Raw genomic sequence first — 21255 nt, forward strand, 5'->3', positions numbered from 1 at the left:
TTTCTGATGAGTCAGATAGATCCAAATCTTCACCAGATGTGAATCAAAGAGATCTATTTGGGTTGAAGCTTTCAGAAACTTGACTGGCGTACTTTTAATAGCATCAAGTGAATGTTGATGTTCTTCAAATCTACGAGTACGTTTAGGTTGTGTTCTTCAAATATTTGGTTAATTAGAAACTTGTTGATTTTGATGTTTTGATGGGGGCAATTTTATGATGGTTTGATAGTGTTTTATCTTGGTTTTATCGAATGAGCGAGCCATTACCAAATTGCCTTCCAATTTGGTATTGGGATGAGAATTTCCAACATATGCATCTAAGTATCTACTTATTCCAAGTCCACTTCAAGCATCAATTTGTTTTCTTCAACTTACCTGGACTTTCTAATTCTCGAGCCTCTTGTCTACAATGTTTATTACATTGAATGGAAATTCTTCAGGTCGTGTTTTACTATCAACTTAGAAAGTGAAGTCATTTTTCAACTTCTAGGAGTTTTTTCCTCCACACACATTTCGTCTGTCTGATCGTGAGTAACCGGCACTGTAGGTATATGTATATTTTTTGTATAAATGTTATGATTATTATGTGCCAAATACATAAGACATTGTTTAGACTGCGTGAGTAAAGGGACTTTTCAGTCATATTCTGGCAGCATAATCAGACTAATGACATAGTCCATTCTATTTTACATAGGGAACATAATTAATTCTTATCACAGAGACTGCTTCTAGAAATAAATCTAAGTTTAACCCAATGTACTCACAAATAGATCTCGTTGTACCTAGGTATGTAGTTTTGTTCGTGACCCAATCTTGCATCTTGCATATTGTTTACTTAGTGTTTGCCTAATCTGACATTAATTAAAGCACCTGTTAGTTTACTCGTAGGTTGAAGGAGCCAATATAAGCAAATATGTACCTAATGTGCTTGTCTACCTCTACTAATCTGTGAAATTGTGTATTAACTTGGTCAGATAATATGTAGGTATTTTACAATGAGCCACTACAGACACTATTAGTGAAATGGTGTAGGGGCAGGGTATACATTATACATATTTTCTAATGGATCAAGTTATTCGTTTTTTGTTATACGTACATTCCATGTTATATTATAGTCAAGACTATGTTCATTTTCAAATCTAATATCCCCACTTCGATGAGATTGCTTTCGTGATGAATTGATTGAATTCTTGTATTTCTTGTTCAAAAGTACGTACTCGTAAGTAGTCTACATTGACATGTATTTACATAACTACATAATGGACGTAGATTCGTAGAAGCTTAACCCATCCTTTAGGGCTGTCTAGCCCCTACACCTAACCCTCAGATTGGGCTTTTTTGTGAATGACATAATGGACGTAAGTAGAAGGAGGAGGAGGAGGAAACGGAGGAGGAGAAGAGGAGGAAGAGGAGGAGGAGGAGAAAAAGGAGGAAGAAGAAGAAGAAGAACATATTTGGTCTTCTTTGGTGTTGCTCGTACATACAATCTTCCATCAAATTCTTGAATCCTTGGTGATTTCCAAGTGTGAACTAACCCGAGGTTCAGGAAAACGGAGGAGGAGAAGAAGAGGAAGGAGGAGGAGAAAAAGGAGGAAGAGGAGGAGAAGAAGAAGAAGAACATATTTGGTCTTCTTTGGTGACTTGGAGTGTTTGGTGTTGCTCGTACATACAATCTTCCATCAAATTCTTGAATCCTTGGTGATTTCCAAGTGTGAACTAACCCGAGGTTCAGGAACACTGAAGGTACTCATCAAGTATAAGTGCTTCATGGTTGATGGATCACTACTTGTTATCTGGCTACACGATCATTATAAGTTCCCAAACCTCAAAAACAATCATGTCATCTTCCATAATAGATCAGTTGCGCTTACTTGGGTGATGTTTCAAAGTCATAGAGCAGGAAAAATGAGGACCAATAATTCTACATACTTGAGGTAATAATAATAGTGTTTATTTATACTGCTCTTATAGGACTGAAAAGTCCCTTTACTCCAGCAGTAGGCTACTACTATTATTGTGGTCAAATTCTCAAATTATATTGAGTCTAACTGTCTTGCGAGTTGCCAAATGGCGTACTCCATCCTGACAGAAGCTGGGGAACTGTGAGAAAATCGACTTTTCTTCCCACAGTCAATCAGTGAATGTTCCCAGGCTTGATCACCAAGTTAATGTGCTAGATCTCGAGATAATCTCCCAACACGTGACGTGGGCCATTCGCACACGGGTATCTATCTCCCAACACGTGGGCCATTCGCACACGGGTATCTATCTCCCAACACTTGGGTCATTCGCACACGGGTATCTATCTCCCAACACGTGGGCCATTCGCACAGGGGTATCTACGTAATCGTTTATAAAAGTTTTTCTCTGGCAATTAGTATGGCGCCTTACGTACACATGTGTTCGTACACAAAAAACCCAATTTGAGGCTTAGGTGTAGGGGCAAAGTGCAAACAGCTCTATAGGATGGTTTGAGCTTATACGAATCTACGTACTCATGAGTTTAAATCCAAAGGACCAAAAGTTGAATACCAAAATGGGTAATCACGTAATGTTTGTTTGAATTTAACGTAATTTCTTATGTCGTGAATCTATAAAATCTCAAAATCATTAATAATAATCATTATTTGTTTTAATTTAACGTAATTTATGTCGTGAATCTATAAAATCTCAAAATCATTAATAATAATCATTATTTCTGGCCTTTTCAGAATTTTTTGAGAAATCATAGTATTACTAAGAGCCTCCTTTACTAACTCCATCAATTTTATGTAAATTTTCTCTCCACTCTGTTAATACCCCAGTGCCAGTGGTCCGCTACTCAATTAAAGTAGTAGGTACATATTCACGAGGCTGAGGGTCTCTTTGATATAGAGATAGAACCTCGTATTTCAAGTTCTGTTCTACTAGCCCGTTTCTTCGGAAATCTCATCTTTCACCATCCGACCAAACGATTTTGACCCGTGTGCCCACCGCCTTAGAGCAAACAGCTTGCCAAAAGTGCTCGCGGGGTATGTATTTCAAGTTCTGTTCTACTAGCCCGTTTCTTCGGAAGTCTCATCTTTCACCATCCGACCAAACGATTTTGACCCGTGTGCCCACCGCCTTAGAGCAAACAGCTTGCCAAAAGTGCTCGCGGGGTACAAGCCACACAGTCCAAGTGCACCAGTCACAATCCTATGCACGTACCCAGTGTAGGATTAATAATGCCAACAGATAGTGGTTTTCTATCTGCTCCGAGCTCTAATGGTCCATGAAGTTGACAGGTTCTATTTAAGAGGGCCCCTGATCACGAAATTTGAGTAGAACAGATCTTTAGAAGCGTCGCGTCGTAGCGCGATCTTTAGTAGCGATACTCTCACGCGACTACGTTTCCAATTCTCTAGATCTCTAGATACAGATCCCTCTACCTTAAGCTTTATTTTGATTTTCATTTTTAAGGATCGCGGTAGCGCTCCGCCCCGCCAAGTCAAGAAAGATAGACAGCGCTACTAGAGATATTATACGCCAACAGTTTACTACAGAGAAAGTAGCCGTTTTCAGGTAATTGTAGAGGAAAAACTACAAATGATGGAAGTATTTTGATGTAGAAAATGAAGGAAATGTTCTGGTTTTTAAGTGGCAGAGGTCTTCCTGAAGAAGCTCTTCCACCCAACTGATCCTTTCCACTTTCTTTTTATCCTCCCTCTATTTATTTAAATAACAGTTTACATAATAGAGCTCTTTTTCTTAGCGCTGATCTATATTATGGAAGAAGACTTCTAGAGAAGAGATAATTACAATTAAGGGGATTTGACTTGTTGATTATGATCCCTTCAGACATTTTACCACGGAGGGTTTTAAATGTTCCTAGGACTGTAAAGAGTATACCCTTCTGTTCCTGTGACGAGAATTTCCATTAGGCTTTTTGGACTGTTTAACTGATTTGGGACTCCTGTATTTAACAACATCAATGAGGGATGTTTTGGGATTGATGTCTTTACAAAAATTTCCGTATTAAGAAATTTCAAAAAAGCTCTTTTTGCATCAAAAAAGGCCCTCAGCGGGGTTCGGCCCTTCTTTCGTAAAAGTAATCTTGGAACACCCCCCCCCCCCCCTTTTTTTTTTTTTTTTTTTTTTTTTTTTTTTTTTTTTTTTTTTTTTTTTTTTTTTTTTTTTTGCGACCCAGCAAAAATTGGTGTTCTTCAACATCGAAAAATGGAAAATTTAATAGGGCATAACTCCGGCCCTGGTTGACGGATCAAGCTCAAACTTGCACTAGTGTACTACGTTTTTTAAGTACCAGATGATATTATGATGTGCCACAAATAGGGAGTTCTCATTTGAGATTTTAAAGTTGACCCCCCTGGGGGGGCCCTCTAAAATTTTGAGTACCTCCCAAAATTCTTTATCACAATCGAGGGCTGAGTGCAAAATTTTAACTGCCCAGGGTGAATAGTAAAAAAGTTAAAAGGGTGACCTGGGACTTTATGAACACCGTGTATGTTCCACATTGGTTCAGTGGTAACGGGGGCACGGTTGGTTCGACAAAAATTTGTACTCGTTTTTCGATTGCAAATATTTCAACGGGTTACTTTCTGGTGTTCTCGTGTTGACCCAGCACCTAAATGGGAAGTATTGTGTCTCTTCTTGCCCATCTGATGAGAGTCATACTACGGGATGGGCATGCTACGACACAGGCCACAAGCGTCTAATGTAGTAGTTGTTTCATTGCTACGAAATAAAAACGGCGGTGGAACACTCATCTTTTTTTTTTTTTTTTAAATAGGTACTTACTACCTAACTGCTAACTTTATTTAACAGAGATACGCATAGGACAGCTTATTATTGACATATGCATTATCTATTGCAGCTTGCTTCTACTTACAATAGCTATATAGTACAACAATCCTGCATTGAATATGGGAACTTTATCAAAATTTATCGAACATTGAAACTTGACTATTGCATTGAATACGAATATTGCTCTTGGTCATATTATAGTTACCATGGACTAGCTATAAGTACTATTCATATCAATACTTATTGTTAAATCCATGTTATACTACGAATATCTCTACTTTTTATAGCGAGATTTACAATAGGTATATCTAAGAACTCAAGTCATTACCAATCACGGCACCGAAGCCGACTTGGGAATCGTGGTTATCATCCCAAGAAGATGCAATGGCAAGCACGTTCAAAGTCCTCGCAGCATTGACATCATAGAAGGCATTACTGACAAGATCATAGAAGGAATTACTGACAAGATCATAGAAGGAATTGTCAACTTGCAACATGGATTCAGGTTTCATCGATTATGAAAGTGGTTTTGAATCCTGAGATTCCTGAGCTGAAGGGCTGAAGCGATACACCCTCGTCGAATAGAATGTGATCTCTTCGAATATAGAGAGAACGTGTTGAGTTTTTATAATGCCCGTGTCTCATATGTCACAACACCCTCGTCGAATAGAATGTGATCTCTTCGCATATAGAGAGAACGTGTTGAGTTTTTATAATGCCCGTGTCTCATATGTCACAACTTTAAATAATATTTTTTTCCAAGATATTATACGAATATAATATCATGGATAAAATTCACTCATGTGACTCTAATGTCCGCCACTTTGTCAGCTTCTCAATCAGCCCTACAGGGCGATTGCTTTAGGACCAATATTTGGTCTTACAAGTGGATACCTTTCGCACTCAACCTTTGCCCTTTCTTTGGCAAGGGAGATTTCAGGTTGGTATCCTCCCTGTTTAAAGTCTCCTAGCTAGACTTATCAGTTACCGAAAATTTTAACCACCTGAATTCTAGTATAGGGCGATTGCTTTAGAATTTAGGACTAATATTTGGTCTTACAAGTGGATGCCTTTCGCACTCAACCTTTGCCCTTTCTTTGGCAAGGGAAATTTCAGGTTGGTATCCTCCCTGTTTAAAGTCTCCTAGCTAAACTTGTCAGAAAATTTTAACCACCTGAATTCTAAGACTACCAGCAGATCACCAATATCGGCATACTGTACATGGGTTTATAGCTTCCCCTTTTCGATTGAAAATTCCTCCCAAAATGGTAAATGGTTTAATGGTTTTTCGAACGGGATTCTAAAGGGGACTACGTCCGACGCGCGGCGGACCAAATTTTCTGCCCCACCGTACCATTGCACATTGGTCCGGTTCAAAACGAATTTGATTTTGGTCCGGTGCAGTCCTGTCCGTCTAATGTGTAGTCCCCTTGAGACCACTAGAAGACCGGCATATAGGTACGTTCGACGCGCGGCGGACCAAATTTTCTGCCCCACCGTACCATTGCACATTGGTCCGGTTCAAAACGAATTTGATTTTGGTCCGGTGCAGTCCTGTCCGTCTAATGTGTAGTCCCCTTGAGACCACTAGAAGATCGGCATATACTGTAGGTATATTATGGGTTTACAGCTTCCCCTCTTGAAAATTTCACGCTACACCACTGTTAAGATTCTGTTATGGGTGACAGACTTGTTGTCAATGTGTGTAATTAGATCGTGTAACATTTCGTGATTACATACTTTGGTTTTTTCTTGCCGGCATATACTGTATATTATGGGTTTACAGCTTCCCCTCTTGAAAATTTCACGCTACACCACTGTTGAGATTCTGTTATGGGTGACAGACTTGTTGTCAATGTGTGTAATTAGATCGTGTAACATTTCGTGATTACATACTTTGGTTTTTTCTTGTTCGCACTTATGGTTAGGTTTATTATACTTTGATTCATTTTTTTGTTTGCACTTCCTTATACGAGCCTAAATGGGTGTTAAGTCTGTTAAGGAAATACTTACTCATCGTGTCTGTGTCATATTGTGTCAAACGTGTTTTTGCTGTTTCTCCAACTTTTCTAAATGACAATACTTTATTTAGTGTTAGAGGATTTTTGTTACGGAGCGGGTGAACCTAGGATTTCCTGGTAAAATCTAGGATATGCCTGTACTATCGCCGGGAAATGGTATGGAAGGGGGATTCTCTCTTCTATATTCTAGGTTTTACCGGGAAATCCAAGGTTTGATAACTTTCCGGGCTTATCCCAAAGCAGTGTGTACACAGATATGTACATAATAATGCTAATTTGAATTGGAAATATGCCGCAACCAGTAAAGGGACTTCACCATCAAGGGACATTTCAAACAGGATATTTAATCCTACCAATAAATTCTAATCGTCCATAAAATTATGCTAATCTCTTAAGAACAAAATTCTTGTAAAATTTTGATTAGTACCTAAATGAAGCGATTAATTTGTTTAGGCGATTTTGAGATTATGAAGATATTAAGATTTCACCAATGAGAGATTTCACTAATGGAAGAATTTTCAATAATTCAAAAAGGAGTTTTTTTAATGATACAAACAGGATTTTTCAAAAACTCCTCCTTTTTGGATTATTAAAACTCCTTCTTGGATCATTAAAAAATCTTCCTTTAGTGAAATCTCTCATTAAGTCATTGGTGAAATACCATCTGTATTTTCTCATCAAATACAATGTCGGCAAGATTATCAGACAATCCCATTCCGAAGTTGATTAAAAAACTCCTAAATTGGCCAATCGCGGGGGCGATCCACTCCCTCCAACATGAATGTCAACAAACCTTTTTCCAAGGTTTTGCAATGTTTGATATTTATTCTCATCTTGAAAACAACCAATATCTATGTAAATGGAATATTAGGTACCTATGTAAATGGAATACCCACAATGGTTGGCACGACGGTAAACCTTCTACTTGTCAAAAACACTGTCAATCTAAAATATGATTATTGATGATGATGATGATGATGATGATGATGATGATGATGATGATGATGATGATGATGATGATGATGATGATGATGAAAGGAGAAAGCTTAGCAGCGCCGCAGGCGAAATTTTTTTCAGCTGCTTCCGCAATTGTGTGAACTGGAACAGCACATCCTTGTCATACTCCACTCTTCTCTGCAGTATCGTCAACAGGATAGCCATCGACTCGTTCTCTAGCACGGGTTCTATCAAGTTCAGCAGCGTCTTGTTCTTGATGAGCCGCTCCTGGATTTGATTTGAATATAGATATATTTAATTTAGACTTTATTTAATCTAAATCTAGATCATGATTTATTTGTGGTGAAACTGAGAGCTTCTTCACAATTTTTGTAGATATCAGCAAAAATGTCATGGATATCATGTCTTCTGACGAAGTATTTCGCACATTGGAGCGTTTACCCCTTCATGTGAGTTTAATTACAGTTGTAAAGTAACTTCCCGAGATCAATAGGCTGTTGATCACAGCATTACTAAGAGCCTCCTTTACTATTTCTGACATATCTATATTTTTTTTCTTTTTACTCTGGTATTGCCGCCACTGGTCGCTACTCGATTAAAGTAGCGACTCAATTGTCCTCACGAGGCTGAGTGCACCCCGGACTCCAAGCACAGAGCCGAAGAAAAGTTCGGCCCCGCCGGGAATCGAACCCGGGACCTCCGGCGTGCAAGCCTAGTGAGATACCCTCTCGGCCGTGGAGGTTGCTCTGTACTTATGGTATTGCCGCCACTGGTCGCTACTCGATTAAAGTAGCGACTCAATTGTCCTCACGAGGCTGAGTGCACCCCGAACTCCAAGCACAGAGCCGAAGAAAACTTCGGCCCCGCCGGAAATTTAACCCGGGACCTCCGGCGTGCAAGCCTAGTGAGATACCCACTCGGCCACGGAGGTTGCTCTGTACTTTTTACATTATGATGTTGATATGAGAACTATGTACCTGGATGTCATTCTGCTTCAGCGAAAGTTGCCGCTGATGAGATATATTGACCGGCGCTGGGCCCTTTATGACTCCGTTGATCTTGCCGCTCAAACTGAGCTCTTCCAGTTTGAGCAGGGCGTTCTTGTAGGTGTCGACTAGCTTTTGGAATTCCACTTTGAGAGCGTCGTGCAGGTTGGTGAGCGTTTCGTCGGAGGTGCCTGAAAGGAGGACAAACAAACTCATTAGGAGAGAGCAGAATATACCCTGCTTACACTTAAGAGATGAGTGTGTTCACCGCCATTCTATTTCGTAGCAATAAACAACTGCTACAGTAGACGCATGTGGTCTGTGTCGTAGCATGTCCATCCTGAATGCGAATCCCGGAATGGGCATACCTACTAGGTATGCCTCTCATCTCGTATACTGCCAGAATAAGACTGAAAATTCCCTTTACTCCCGCAGTCTAAACTTTATTCAGCCAGCCTAGTTAGCTTAGTTGGTAGTGCGTCTGCCTTGTAAGCGCTAGGCCGCGGGTTCGATTCCCGCCCGGGGCGGATCAATGAGGACAAACAAAGTCATTAGGAGAGAGCAGAATATACCCTGCTTATACTTAAGAGATGAGTGTTTCACCGCCATTTTATTTCGTAGCAATAAACAACTGCTACAGTAGACGCATGTGGTCCGTGTCGTAGCATGCCCATCCGAAAGGGGATCCCGGGATGGGCATACCTAGTACCTACTAGGTATGCCTCTCGTTTACTGCCAGAATGAGACTGAAAATTCCCTTTACTCCCGCAGTCTGAACTTTATTCAGGTGGCCAACAGAAGAGGTGGGTTAAGCTTGGCCATGGCGGAATTTCAAGAAGCGAGGTATTGATAATTATGAGGAGTACCTACTCGTATACTGTCATTTCTTTCTAATTGTAGGTAATTATAATTTTGAAGAAGAAAAAGTGTAATAATACTAATGGGTAAGTAAAAAAATTCAGCAGATCCTCTCCACTTATTTTTCAATTACCTTTAGGCGTTTTAACCTTTTTTTTTCCTGACCCATTATGTTATATGTAGGTATTTAAGATTATTTTTAGATTAGATAGATCATTAGTATTAGTATGTAAGATTACATTAGTATTAGTATTTGTATGTAAATTATGCATAATATTTTTGTAAATGAACATGATATAAAAAAAAAATTAAATTAATAATTCACTTTAAATGCCTCCACTCTTCAAGTTCCGTTTATGGCCAACGTCATAGAACCATCTGCCATAGCGAATATAATACAGAGTATAGAGTATACCAACATTTTGCTGTCATTAAACTCGAAACCATCTCATAAACAAGACATTATGGTACTGCCATTAGCAATCTGGCCAGACACGTGATGTCCTTTATACCACCGGAGTACCGTCAGGGACGTACACAGAATCACAGACGAAACTGCCTGCCCTGGGGCTGTTTCCAACAATAAGCCACTCTTTTCAAGAATTTTTAAAAACAAGAATACTAGTAGTACCTTGATTCAAGGAATATACCTGTGTACCAAATTTCATTAAAATTGGACAGGCAATCGGGAGTTATAGCGGATTCAAATCATTCAAATAAACAAACAAACATCAAAACCAAATGCAAAACGGTCGAGTTAAAACGTAGACCTTCCCTTCGTTCGGTCAACAAGAGTCGTATTTTCCACCTTAGCATAGTAACGCACTTGCTTGCCATGCAGAAGGTCCCGGGTTCGAATCCCACCATCGACAAAAATTTGTACTCGTTTTTCGGACGCACTACTAACTAGGCTGGCTTCAAGAATTTTTAAAAACAAGAATACTAGTAGTACCTTGATTTAAGGAACATACCTATGTACCAAGTTTCATTAAAATCGGACAGGCAATCGGGAGTTATAGCGGATTCAAATCATTCAAATTAACAAACAAACAAACATCAAAACCAAATGCAAAACGGTCGAGTTAAAACGTAGACCTTCCCTTCGTTCGGTCAACAAGAGTCGTGTTTTCCTTTCGGAAACTGACCCAATTTCCCCTCTTCTGAAGCTTATTTCCCCTCTTTTGACGTGGTAGCTCCTGTACTAAACCATAGGAAACCCTCCTGAAATCTTGTAAGGGGAAAGCGTTTCAGTTTCCGAAAGGAAAACACACTTAATGCTATCCCCAACAACATGCTTAGTTAGGCATCTATTTGTTGACCTTACGTTGACGTGGTAGCTCCTGTACTAAACCATAGGAAATCCTCCTGAAATCTTGTTAGGGGAAATCGTTTCAGTTTCCGAAAGGAAAACACACTTAATGCTATCCCCAACAACATGCTTAGTTAGGCATCTATTTGTTGACCTTACGTTATATCGCAAGGCCAACAATTACCCAAACAAAAATGTTGTTAGGGAGGTAGTCATTTTCCTTGGGGGGGCGCTGGTGCTTCCGGGACCTCTTTAGGAGCCCAGGCCCGGGGCAGATGGGACTAGACGAACCCCACTGTGAACGGCCCTTAAGAACCATTTCCAGAAGAATCACTCTTCTGTCGCATTTGAAAGTGAAACTAGATAGAAAACTATCTAATGTCATGCGATATCTCGCATATCTCACAAGACGATATGTCACGATGAGAAGAATCGCTCTTCTATCGCATTTGAAAGTGAAACTAGATAGAAAACTAGCTAATGTCATGCGATATCTCGCATATCTCACAAGACGATATGACACGATGTGACAGATTCTGTAATCAATCACAATTTCGATGCGACGATTCTTTTATGTATAAGTTCTCATTTTCTTGGTCAAACAGGTTTTCCTTCTTTCGTAAAAGTAATCTTGAATGATCTATCGCTTTGAGTCTAAAGTTCTGTACGGTTCAGAACTGGTTTCTCGGATTTTGTTTCTGAGCGATCGCCTCGCATATGAAACGGATTGGAGATTTCTCGCCAAAGCTGAGTTGCTGTCACGATGTGACAGATTCTGTAATCAATCACAATTTCGATGCGACGATTCTTTTATGTATAAGTTCTCATTTTCTTGGTCAAACAGGTTCCCTGGTCAGTATGTATTTTATGGTGCTGGTAGACTTTGAACTTTATATTCTTTTGTGTGACTTTGTAACAGAAATGCGTTCTTGAGGTGTGTCCCCTCCCCTCTTCTGGATATGCTGAGCTACACTTTTATTAGATTTGATTTTAATGGGGATTATCAGGCCAAATTACAAACGAATTGCTACTGAGCCTGCTCTTAGACCTTAGCATGCTCATATTGTTCTTCTTCTTTCGCTGATATTGTTCCGAATTGTCATTGGGAAGTGGCTGTCATAATGTTTCATATTTGTTTATGGTGTCGTTTAGAAAGGTGCCCTGGTCAGTATGTATTTTATGGTGCTGGTAGACTTTGAACTTTATATTCTTTTGTGTGACTTTGTAACAGAAATGCGTTCTTGACGTCACGATGTGCTGACAGATTCTGTAATCAATCGCAATTTCGATGCGACGATTCTTTTATGTATAAGTTCTCATTTTCTTGGTCAAACAGGTTTTCACCAATATCATCCAATATGACTCGTTGCCTTCTTCTTTCGCTGATATTGTTCCGAATTGTCATTGGGAAGTGGCTGTCATAATGTTTCATATTTGTTTATGGTGTCGTTTAGAAAGTCTTCTTCTTTCGCTGATATTGTTCCGAATTGTCATTGGGAAGTGGGAAGTGGCTGTCATAATGTTTCATATTTGTTTATGGTGTCGTTTAGAAAGTAACTCGTCAGTGTTGTCAATCTTGTTATACATATTGATGGAGTATAAAGCTTTCAGTGACGGAGTTAGGGAATTACGTGGCGTTTTTCGTCAGCTTCTCAATCAGCCCTATAGGGCGATTGCTTTAGGACCAATATTTGGTCTTACAAGTGGATCCCTTTCGCACTCAACCTTTGCCCTTTCTTTGGCAAGGGAAATTTCAGGTTGGTATCCTCCCTGTTTAAAGTCTCCTAGCTAAACTTGTCAGAAAATTTTAACCACCTGAATTCTAAGACTACCAGCAGATCACCAATATCGGCATACTGTACATGGGTTTATAGCTTCCCCTTTTCGATTGAAAATTCCTCCCAAAATGGTAAATGGTTTAATGGTTTTTCGAACGGGATTCTAAAGGGGACTACGTCCGACGCGCGGCGGACCAAATTTTCTGCCCCACCGTACCATTGCACATTGGTCCGGTTCAAAACGAATTTGATTTTGGTCCGGTGCAGTCCTGTCCGTCTAATGTGTAGTCCCCTTGAGACCACTAGAAGACCGGCATATACTGTATATTATGGGTTTACAGCTTCCCCTCTTGAAAATTTCACGCTACACCACTGTTGAGATTCTGTTATGGGTGACAGACTTGTTGTCAATGTGTGTAATTAGATCGTGTAACATTTCGTGATTACATACTTTGGTTTTTTCTTGTTCGCACTTATGGTTAGGTTTATTATACTTTGATTCATTTTTTTGTTTGCACTTCCTTATACGAGCCTAAATGGGTGTTAAGTCTGTTAAGGAAATACTTACTCATCGTGTCTGTGTCATATTGTGTCAAACGTGTTTTTGCTGTTTCTCCAACTTTTCTAAATGACAATACTTTATTTAGTGTTAGAGGATTTTTGTTACGGAGCGGGTGAACCTAGGATTTCCTAGTAAAATCTAGGATATGCCTGTACTATTGCCGGGAAATGTTATGGAAGGGAGACTTACTCTCTCTTCTATATTCTAGGTTTTACCGGGAAATCCAAGCTTCTTTGATTCTTTCACTTGAAATTCGAGCAGAAAAAAATAAAAAAATCTGCATTAAATGAAACTGGTTTTACTTCTCTACACGTGGATTTGTTTTTTTGGTTGATTTTTTTCTGTGTCAAGTGTCTGACTCATTTTGAGTCCCCTGCCTGTTTAGACTGCGGAAGTAAAGGGACTTTTCAGTCTCATTCTGGCAGTAAAAACAGGGTATTTTCTATTCTACTTTCTTAGTAGGCGTCTAGAAAGGAGCCGAGGGTCGATGGTTTTGTAAACTTTTTCGGTGCTCAAATTTTCCTTTGAGGGTCAAAAACCTCAAATTGGTGAGAGGGTCCAAGCGGCTAAGTTCCCGCTATTTACTAACGCCTGCCACTCACAATCAGGTAGACCCGACAGGAAAAGGTCCGCCTGTCAGGTCTACCTGATTCCTGATCAGCACACACACTGTCAAGTAGACCTGACAGGAGGACCTTAGCTAGGTAAATACCTACTTCTCTATAGGTCCCTACCTACCTAACTAAAGAACAGTAAAGTTATAATTAATTTACTTAGGTAGGGTAAGTGTACCATTTATTCGCCCACCTAAAAAACGTACCATTTATTGGCCCACCTGCCCACATTTATTTTTCTAATTTTTGTTTTTATGACTACAATTTTTGAATAGCACTGGTTCGATAGCAGTCTTTAAGCCCTTTCTTTTGATGAAATTGGATCTTGAAAAAAATCGTCCAGTTCAGACTTATGTGGCGTATGGTACAGGTGGGCCAATAAATGGTACTTTTTTTAGGTGGGCGAATAAATGGTACACTTACCCTAATATGTATTTACTTTGATGATAATAACTAGGTACCTAGGAAATTGAGCATGAAAGTATGAATGAAATCGGAAATGATGACTGTAGTCAAGAAACAGCAAATTAAATCTTATGATAATCGAGCTAACCTAATCGTCGTGATAAGACTATGGAATCTAAGACTTCATGAAGGAAGAAGGAAATGTACCAAGGAAATTGAGCATGAAAGTATGAATGAAATCGGAAATGATGACTGTAGTCAAAAAACAGCAAATTAAATCTTATGATAATCGAGCTAACCTAATCGTCGTGATAAGACTATGGAATCTAAGACTTCATGAAGGAAGAAGGATTACTATGGAATCTACGGATTTATGAAGGAAGGAAAGATTTCTCTGTGGAGGTCCGCACGTCGGAGTACCGTCAGGGACGTACACAGAATCACAGCCGAAACTGCCTGCCCTGGGGCTGTTTCCAACAATAAGCCACTCTTTTCAAGAATGTTTAAAAACAAGAATACTAGTAGTACCTTGATTTAGGGAACATACCTATGTACCAAATTTCATTAAAATCGGACAGGCAATCGGGAGTTATAGCGGAACAATCATTCAAATAAACAAACAAACAAACAAACATCTAAACCAAATGCAAAACGGTCGAGTTAAAACGTAGACCTTCCCTTCGTTCAGTCAACAAGAGTCGTATTTTCCTTTCGGAAACTGACACAATTTCCCCTCTTCTGAAGCTCATTTCCCCTCTTTTGACGTGGTAGCTCCATTTCCTCGTAGAATTATTGCAGTGGAATCTACTCATGGGAACCTATTGTCATAAATCTTCCTCAGCATATACTCGTAAAAGAAATTTTTCAGTCTCATCCGAGGACCAGCCATTCACAATCCAGGAGTATCAGGCAGGCCTAATGAGCTTACACACTATCAGGTAGACTTGATCTGGTGTACCTGATTGTAAGTGGCTGACCAACCTTGCAATACGGTGCTTCGATTCTAAAAAGTCATAAAATTTATCCACGTATACCTATTAAGTGAGAAAAGACATTATTTGTGACAAGTAGGTATTTGAGTATCTCTTTCATCTAATCTATGTAGGTATGGCATAAATTAATGTTTCCAAATTATAATAAGGTTAACCATCAAATTTAGTTTCTCTGAGGTAGGTACGAAGCTATTGTGTATTTTATTGAACGAAGAAGAACTCATATGTAAAGTGAAGGATAAATGTAAGATCGAAGATGTATTATTGGAAAAATTTTATGACAATGAAAAAGCTCAGGGAATTTGAATATAGAAGCATTATCGGTAACCAAAATGTTGGGAATTCCATTTCCAGCAAACATCCTTCGTAGCGCTGATATTGTACTTGAAGAAGTAGGTGCTTTATGGAACACTTCGACTTCAACCCATTTGGATATGAAGTCGAAGCTTTGAAGAACTCATATGTAAAGTGAAGGATAAATGTAAGATCGAAGATGTATTATTGGAAAAATTTTATGACAATGAAAAAGCTCAGGGAAGAGAGGAAGGCAGGGAAAACTATCTATTGAAATGTTGCCTTAGCAACCAGACTACAGAGTGGACTGGTGATTGTAAATACTGGGTGGATACACAACAGAAGCTATGAAGTCATCTTCCTTCTATGAAAAGCGCAATATCTCTTGAAGTTTCTGTCAAGAAAATCCCGGACGTATCCTAGTTAAATGCGATTGCTTTAGGACCAATATTTGGTCTTACAAGTGGATCCCTTTCGCACTCAACCTTTGCCCTTTCTTTGCCAAGGGAGATTTCAGGTTGGTATCCTCCCTGTTTAAAGTCTCCTAGCTAAACTTGTCACTTACCGAAAATTTTAACCACCTGCAGATCTAAGACTACCAGCAGATCACCGATATCGGCATACTGTACATGGGTTTATAGCTTCCCCTTTTCGATTGAAAATTCCTCCCAAAATGGTAAATGATTTAATGGTTTTTCGAACGGGATTCTAAAGGGGACTACGTCCAACGCGCGGCGGACCAATATTAATAATCATGTTGATCGAATTCTTCTTTAACTAACAAACACTGAAAAGGTCTGACTTTTATGCACCCTAGGGAACACTCTTTGTTTATTAAATTCATTTTAGGTACTTTGGACCAGAATCAGTGGTGCTTTGCCTCAGAATACAAATAATTTAGCGGATTTTTGAGGTGCAGTTAAAAAAATGCATGAATTTTTCGGCTCCTCCTTGAAGTTTAGTCCAATTAGTACCAACGCCAAATATCCAAGTGATTCGATTTCACCTAAATTTAATAAAGAGTCTATTAAAGACCACCTGTCACCTCAGAATCACTTTCAACGCACTAATCCTGAATTCTAAGACTACCAGGAAAACTCTTCCCAAAATGGTAAATGGTTTAATGGTTTTCCGAACGGGATTCTGAAGGGGACTACGTCCGACGCGCGGCGGACAAAATTTTCTGCCCCACCGTACCATTGCACATTGGTCCGGTTCAAAACGAATTTGATATTGGTCCGGTGCAGTCCTGTCCGTCTAATGTGTAGTCCCCTTGAGACCACTAGAAGATCGGCATATAAGTACTATATATTATGGGTTTACAGCTTTCCCTCTTGAAAATTTCACGCTACACCACTGTTAAGATGCTGTTATGGGTGACAGACTTGTGGTACTATATATTATGGGTTTACAGCTTTCCCTCTTGAAAATTTCACGCTACACCACTGTTAAGATGCTGTTATGGGTGACAGACTTGTTGTCAATGTGTGTAATTAGATCGTGTAACATTTCGTGATTACATACTTTGGTTTTTTCTTGTTCGCTCCGCCACTTACAGACCGTCTGTCAGGCAGTCTGTCAGGCAGTGTGTGGTGGAAAAAGCTTCACACCCACAGGACTCTCAGACGGGCAGACCCCGGTTGGAAGATCTTCCCGCCACACACATGCTCCGACGGTTCGTCAGACCTGGGTGGGTCAGACGGGTTAGGTTTATATTAGTCTTTGGGTTTATTATACTTTGATTCATTTTTTTGTTTGCACTTCCTTATACGAGCCTAAATGGGTGTTAAGTCTGTTAAGGAAATACTTACTCATCGTGTCTGTGTCATATTGTGTCAAACGTGTTTTTGCTGTTTCTCCAACTTTTCTAAATGACAATACTTTATTTAGTGTTAGAGGATTTTTGTTACGGAGCGGGTGAACCTAGGATTTCCTAGTAAAATCTAGGATATGCCTGTACTATTGCCGGGAAATGGTATGGAAGGGAGACTTATCTACTTATCTTCTATATTCTAGGTTTTACCGGGAAATCCAAGGTTTGATAACTTTCCGGGCTTATCCCATAACAGTGTCTACACAGATATGTACATAATAATGCTAATTTGAATTGGAAATATGCCGCAACGGTAAAACCTAGGATATGCCTGTACTATTGCCGGGAAATGTTATGGAAGGGAGACTTACTCTCTCTTCTATATTCTAGGTTTTACCGGGAAATCCAAGATTTGATAACTTTCCGGGCTTATCCCATAACAGTGTCTACACAGATATGTACATAATAATGCTAATTTGAATTGGAAATATGCCGCAACCAGTAAAGGGACTTCACCATCTTGGAGAATAGTAGAATTAATATTTACTTTGAGAATATACCTTGGAGAATAGGATAATATGTATTTACTTTGATGATAATAACTATGTACCTAGGAAATTGAGCATGAAAGTATGAATGAAATCGGAAATAATTCCCGTAGTCAAGAAACAGCAAATTAAATCTTATGATAATCGAGCTAACCTAATCGTCGTGATATTACTATGGGATCTAAGACTTCATGAAGGAAGAAGGATTACTATGGAATCTACGGATTTATGAAGGAAGGAAAGATTTCTCTGTGGAGGTCCGCACGTAATGTCAACAGAAATTTCATTATGCTGTTTCCTCGTATAATTATTGCAGTGGAATCTACTCATGGGAACCTATTGTCATAAATCTTCCTCAGCATATACTCGTAAAAGAAATTTTCAGTCTCATCCTAGGACCAGCCATTCACAATCCAGGAGTATCAGGCAGGCCTAATGAGCTCACACACTATCAGGTAGACTTGATCTGGTGTACCTGATTGTAAGTGGCTGGCTTGGCAGTATAAATACAAAATAGATATAAATACACTGAGTCACTGACCAACCTTGCAATTCGGTGCCTCGATTCTAAAAAGTCATAAAATTTATCCACGTATACCTATTAAGTGAGAAAAGACATTTGTGACATGTAGGTATTTGAGTATCTCTTTCATCTAATCTAGGTATGGCATAAATTAATGTTTCCAAATTATAATAAGGTGAACCATCAAATTTAGTTTCTCTGAGGTAGGTACGAAGCTATGAAGTCATATTTTTGTGGTTGTTGAGAAGAGTACTGAGGGTGACATAGGCTGTTTAAATTTGTCATATTCCATCCCGATTCAAAATGGCAGTTATGACTCTTATGCCACGCTGATCCCGTACAAAGGACGGGTCAACCACCAGTATTTAATATTTCAGCAGTTTTCTTACCTGGTGTATCGAATGCGAGTACTTCATGAGTAGAGGGGCCACCGTGTACTCCTCATCTAGTTTCCTCGTATAATTATTGCAGTGGAATCTACTCATGGGAACCTATTGTCATAAATCTTCCTCAGCATATACTCGTAAAAGAAATTTTCAGTCTCATCCGAGGACCAGCCATTCACAATCCAGGAGTATCAGGCAGGCCTAATGAGCTCACACACTATCAGGTAGACTTGATCTGGTGTACCTGATTGTAAGTGACTGGCTTAGCAGTATAAATACAAAATAGATATAAATACACTGACCAACCTTGCAATTCGGTGCCTCAATTCTAAAAAGTCATAAAATTTATCCACGTATACCTATTAAGTGAGAAAAGACATTTGCGACAAGTAGGTATTTGAGTATCTCTTTCATCTAATCTATGTAGGTATGGCATAAATTAATGTTTCCAAATTATAATAAGGTTAACCATATTGTAAGTGGCTGGCTTAGCAGTATAAATACAAAACAGATATAAATACACTGACCAACCTTGCAATTCGATGCCTCGATTCTAAAAAGTCATAAAATTTATCCACGTAGGTATACCTATTAAGTGAGAAAAGACATTTGTGACAAGTAGGTATTTGAGTATCTCTTTCATCTAATCTTAAGTATGGCATAAATTAATGTTTCCAAATTATAATAAGGTGAACCATCAAATTTAGTTTCTCTGAGGTAGGTACGAAGCTATGAAGTCATCTTCCTTCTATGAAAAGCGCAATATCTCTTGAAGTTTCTGTCAAGAAAATCCCGGACGTATCCTAGTTAAATGGAACGAACAACGAACACTACAGTCGATCGATGTCAATTCACATCGCCTCATCATAAGTGTAACTATTTCTTCTTGATCCCAAGGGATCAACTGTAAACTCTGTTTTAGGAAGGATTTACTATAGGAAACAATACTCTGATCAGGATCATAAGAGATTATGAAGAATGTTTAGGTGAAGTTGTGAAGTGAAAGAAGAAGCTGCTGGTACTCTACTTGCAACGAGTCAATAACCTGGACCATCTGCAAGGTAACATCTCAAAGATACGATGGTCAGAGGCATTGTTCTCCAATGTATTCGCCCGCGATCTTCAATCTAACCCAGTGGCGTAACCTCTATTGGAAGCTAAGGAAGCACCACTTTTATTTCTTTCCAGGGCCGTATTTATAGTAATATAAGTCAATAACCTGGACCATCTGCAAGGTAACATCTCAAAGATGATGGTCAGAGGCAGTGTTCTCCAATGTATTCGCCCGCGATCTTCAATCTAACCCAGTGGCGTTACCTCTATTGGAAGCTAAGGAAGCACCACTTTTATTTCTTTCCAGGGCCGTATTTATAGTAATATACTAAAAGCATTGGTTAGACCTGCCATGATCTATGGTGCCGAGAAATTTGACTTTGTTGGTCTATCGTTTTGATGTTTCGGTCATATTGTTTTACTGGATCCGTATGCCTTTCCTGACAATCAAACCCTATTTATCCGGGCTTGGGATATGAGGTGCATATTTGCCCAAGATATTCAACTGAAAGCATTGGAAACACCACAGCTCCTGAACATAGTACCTAAGTCCGGGCTTGGGATATGAGGTGCATATTTGCCCAAGATATTCAACTGAAAGCATTGGAAACACCACAGCTCCTGAACATAGTACCTAAAATGTCTGGCTGGGGCCTTGAACAGGAAGCAGACCAGTGTCTTGTTGTGGCATTATAAATATAGGGATCAGGATAGCCAATAACCAGACTGGCTAGCTGGAGGTTACAAAGGGTATATCATGCTTCAAAGGAAAAGCACAGGTCCTCATGGTAGACTGGCTAGCTGGAGGTTACAAAGGGTATATCATGCTTCAAAGGAAAAGCACAGGTCCTCATGGTGGTTGCGGTTCGGGACATGTCAAGTAATCTTGGCTAGAGACGATGAACCCCTCTCGGTACATCTACACCGCTACAACCGTTATTAACAACAACAACAACAACAACAACAACAACAACAACAACAACAACAACAACAACAACAACAACAACAACAACAAAAAATGTAGAATGCTGCCGTAATCTCGCGACACGCCACTCATCTAAGGAACCTCAACTACTGTGTACGTTATTGTTGTTGTTTGGAACAACAACAATAACAACAACGTAAAATGTAGAATGCTGCCGTAATCTCGCGACACGCCACTCATCTAAGGAACCTCAACTACTGTGTAGTAAAATGTAGAATGCTGCCGTAATCTCGCGACACGCCACTCATCTAAGGAACCTCAACTACTGTGTACCTACATCGTTAGGTCCGACATATCTAGAGGATCTACAGTTACTCCAGATGGGAGTTATCCATAGAAATTGTGCTCGTTACTTTCCATGTTTCCATTATGTGTCGTCAAGGCAACAC

The 21255-nt window shown here is 39.4% G+C and overlaps 1 protein-coding gene across 1 annotated transcript in view; it reads right to left on the reverse strand.

Annotated features, from left to right (window-relative positions):
- LOC108253426 overlaps positions 1-18927 on the reverse strand; it is a 58838-nt gene extending 39911 nt beyond the window's left edge. Inside the window, exons 1-3 of the mRNA XM_026829361.1 lie at positions 18832-18927; positions 10076-10196; positions 8738-8937 (exon numbers count right to left, since the gene is read on the reverse strand). Coding sequence (XP_026685162.1) covers positions 8738-8937; positions 10076-10196; positions 18832-18927 — 417 coding nt within the window. The remainder of the gene's footprint in view (positions 1-8737; positions 8938-10075; positions 10197-18831) is intronic.
- Positions 18928-21255: the final 2328 nt, after the last annotated feature.

This window comes from Diaphorina citri, unplaced genomic scaffold, assembly GCF_000475195.1.
Source record: "Diaphorina citri unplaced genomic scaffold, Diaci psyllid genome assembly version 1.1 scaffold1767, whole genome shotgun sequence".
NCBI classification, from domain to species: domain Eukaryota; kingdom Metazoa; phylum Arthropoda; class Insecta; order Hemiptera; family Psyllidae; genus Diaphorina; species Diaphorina citri.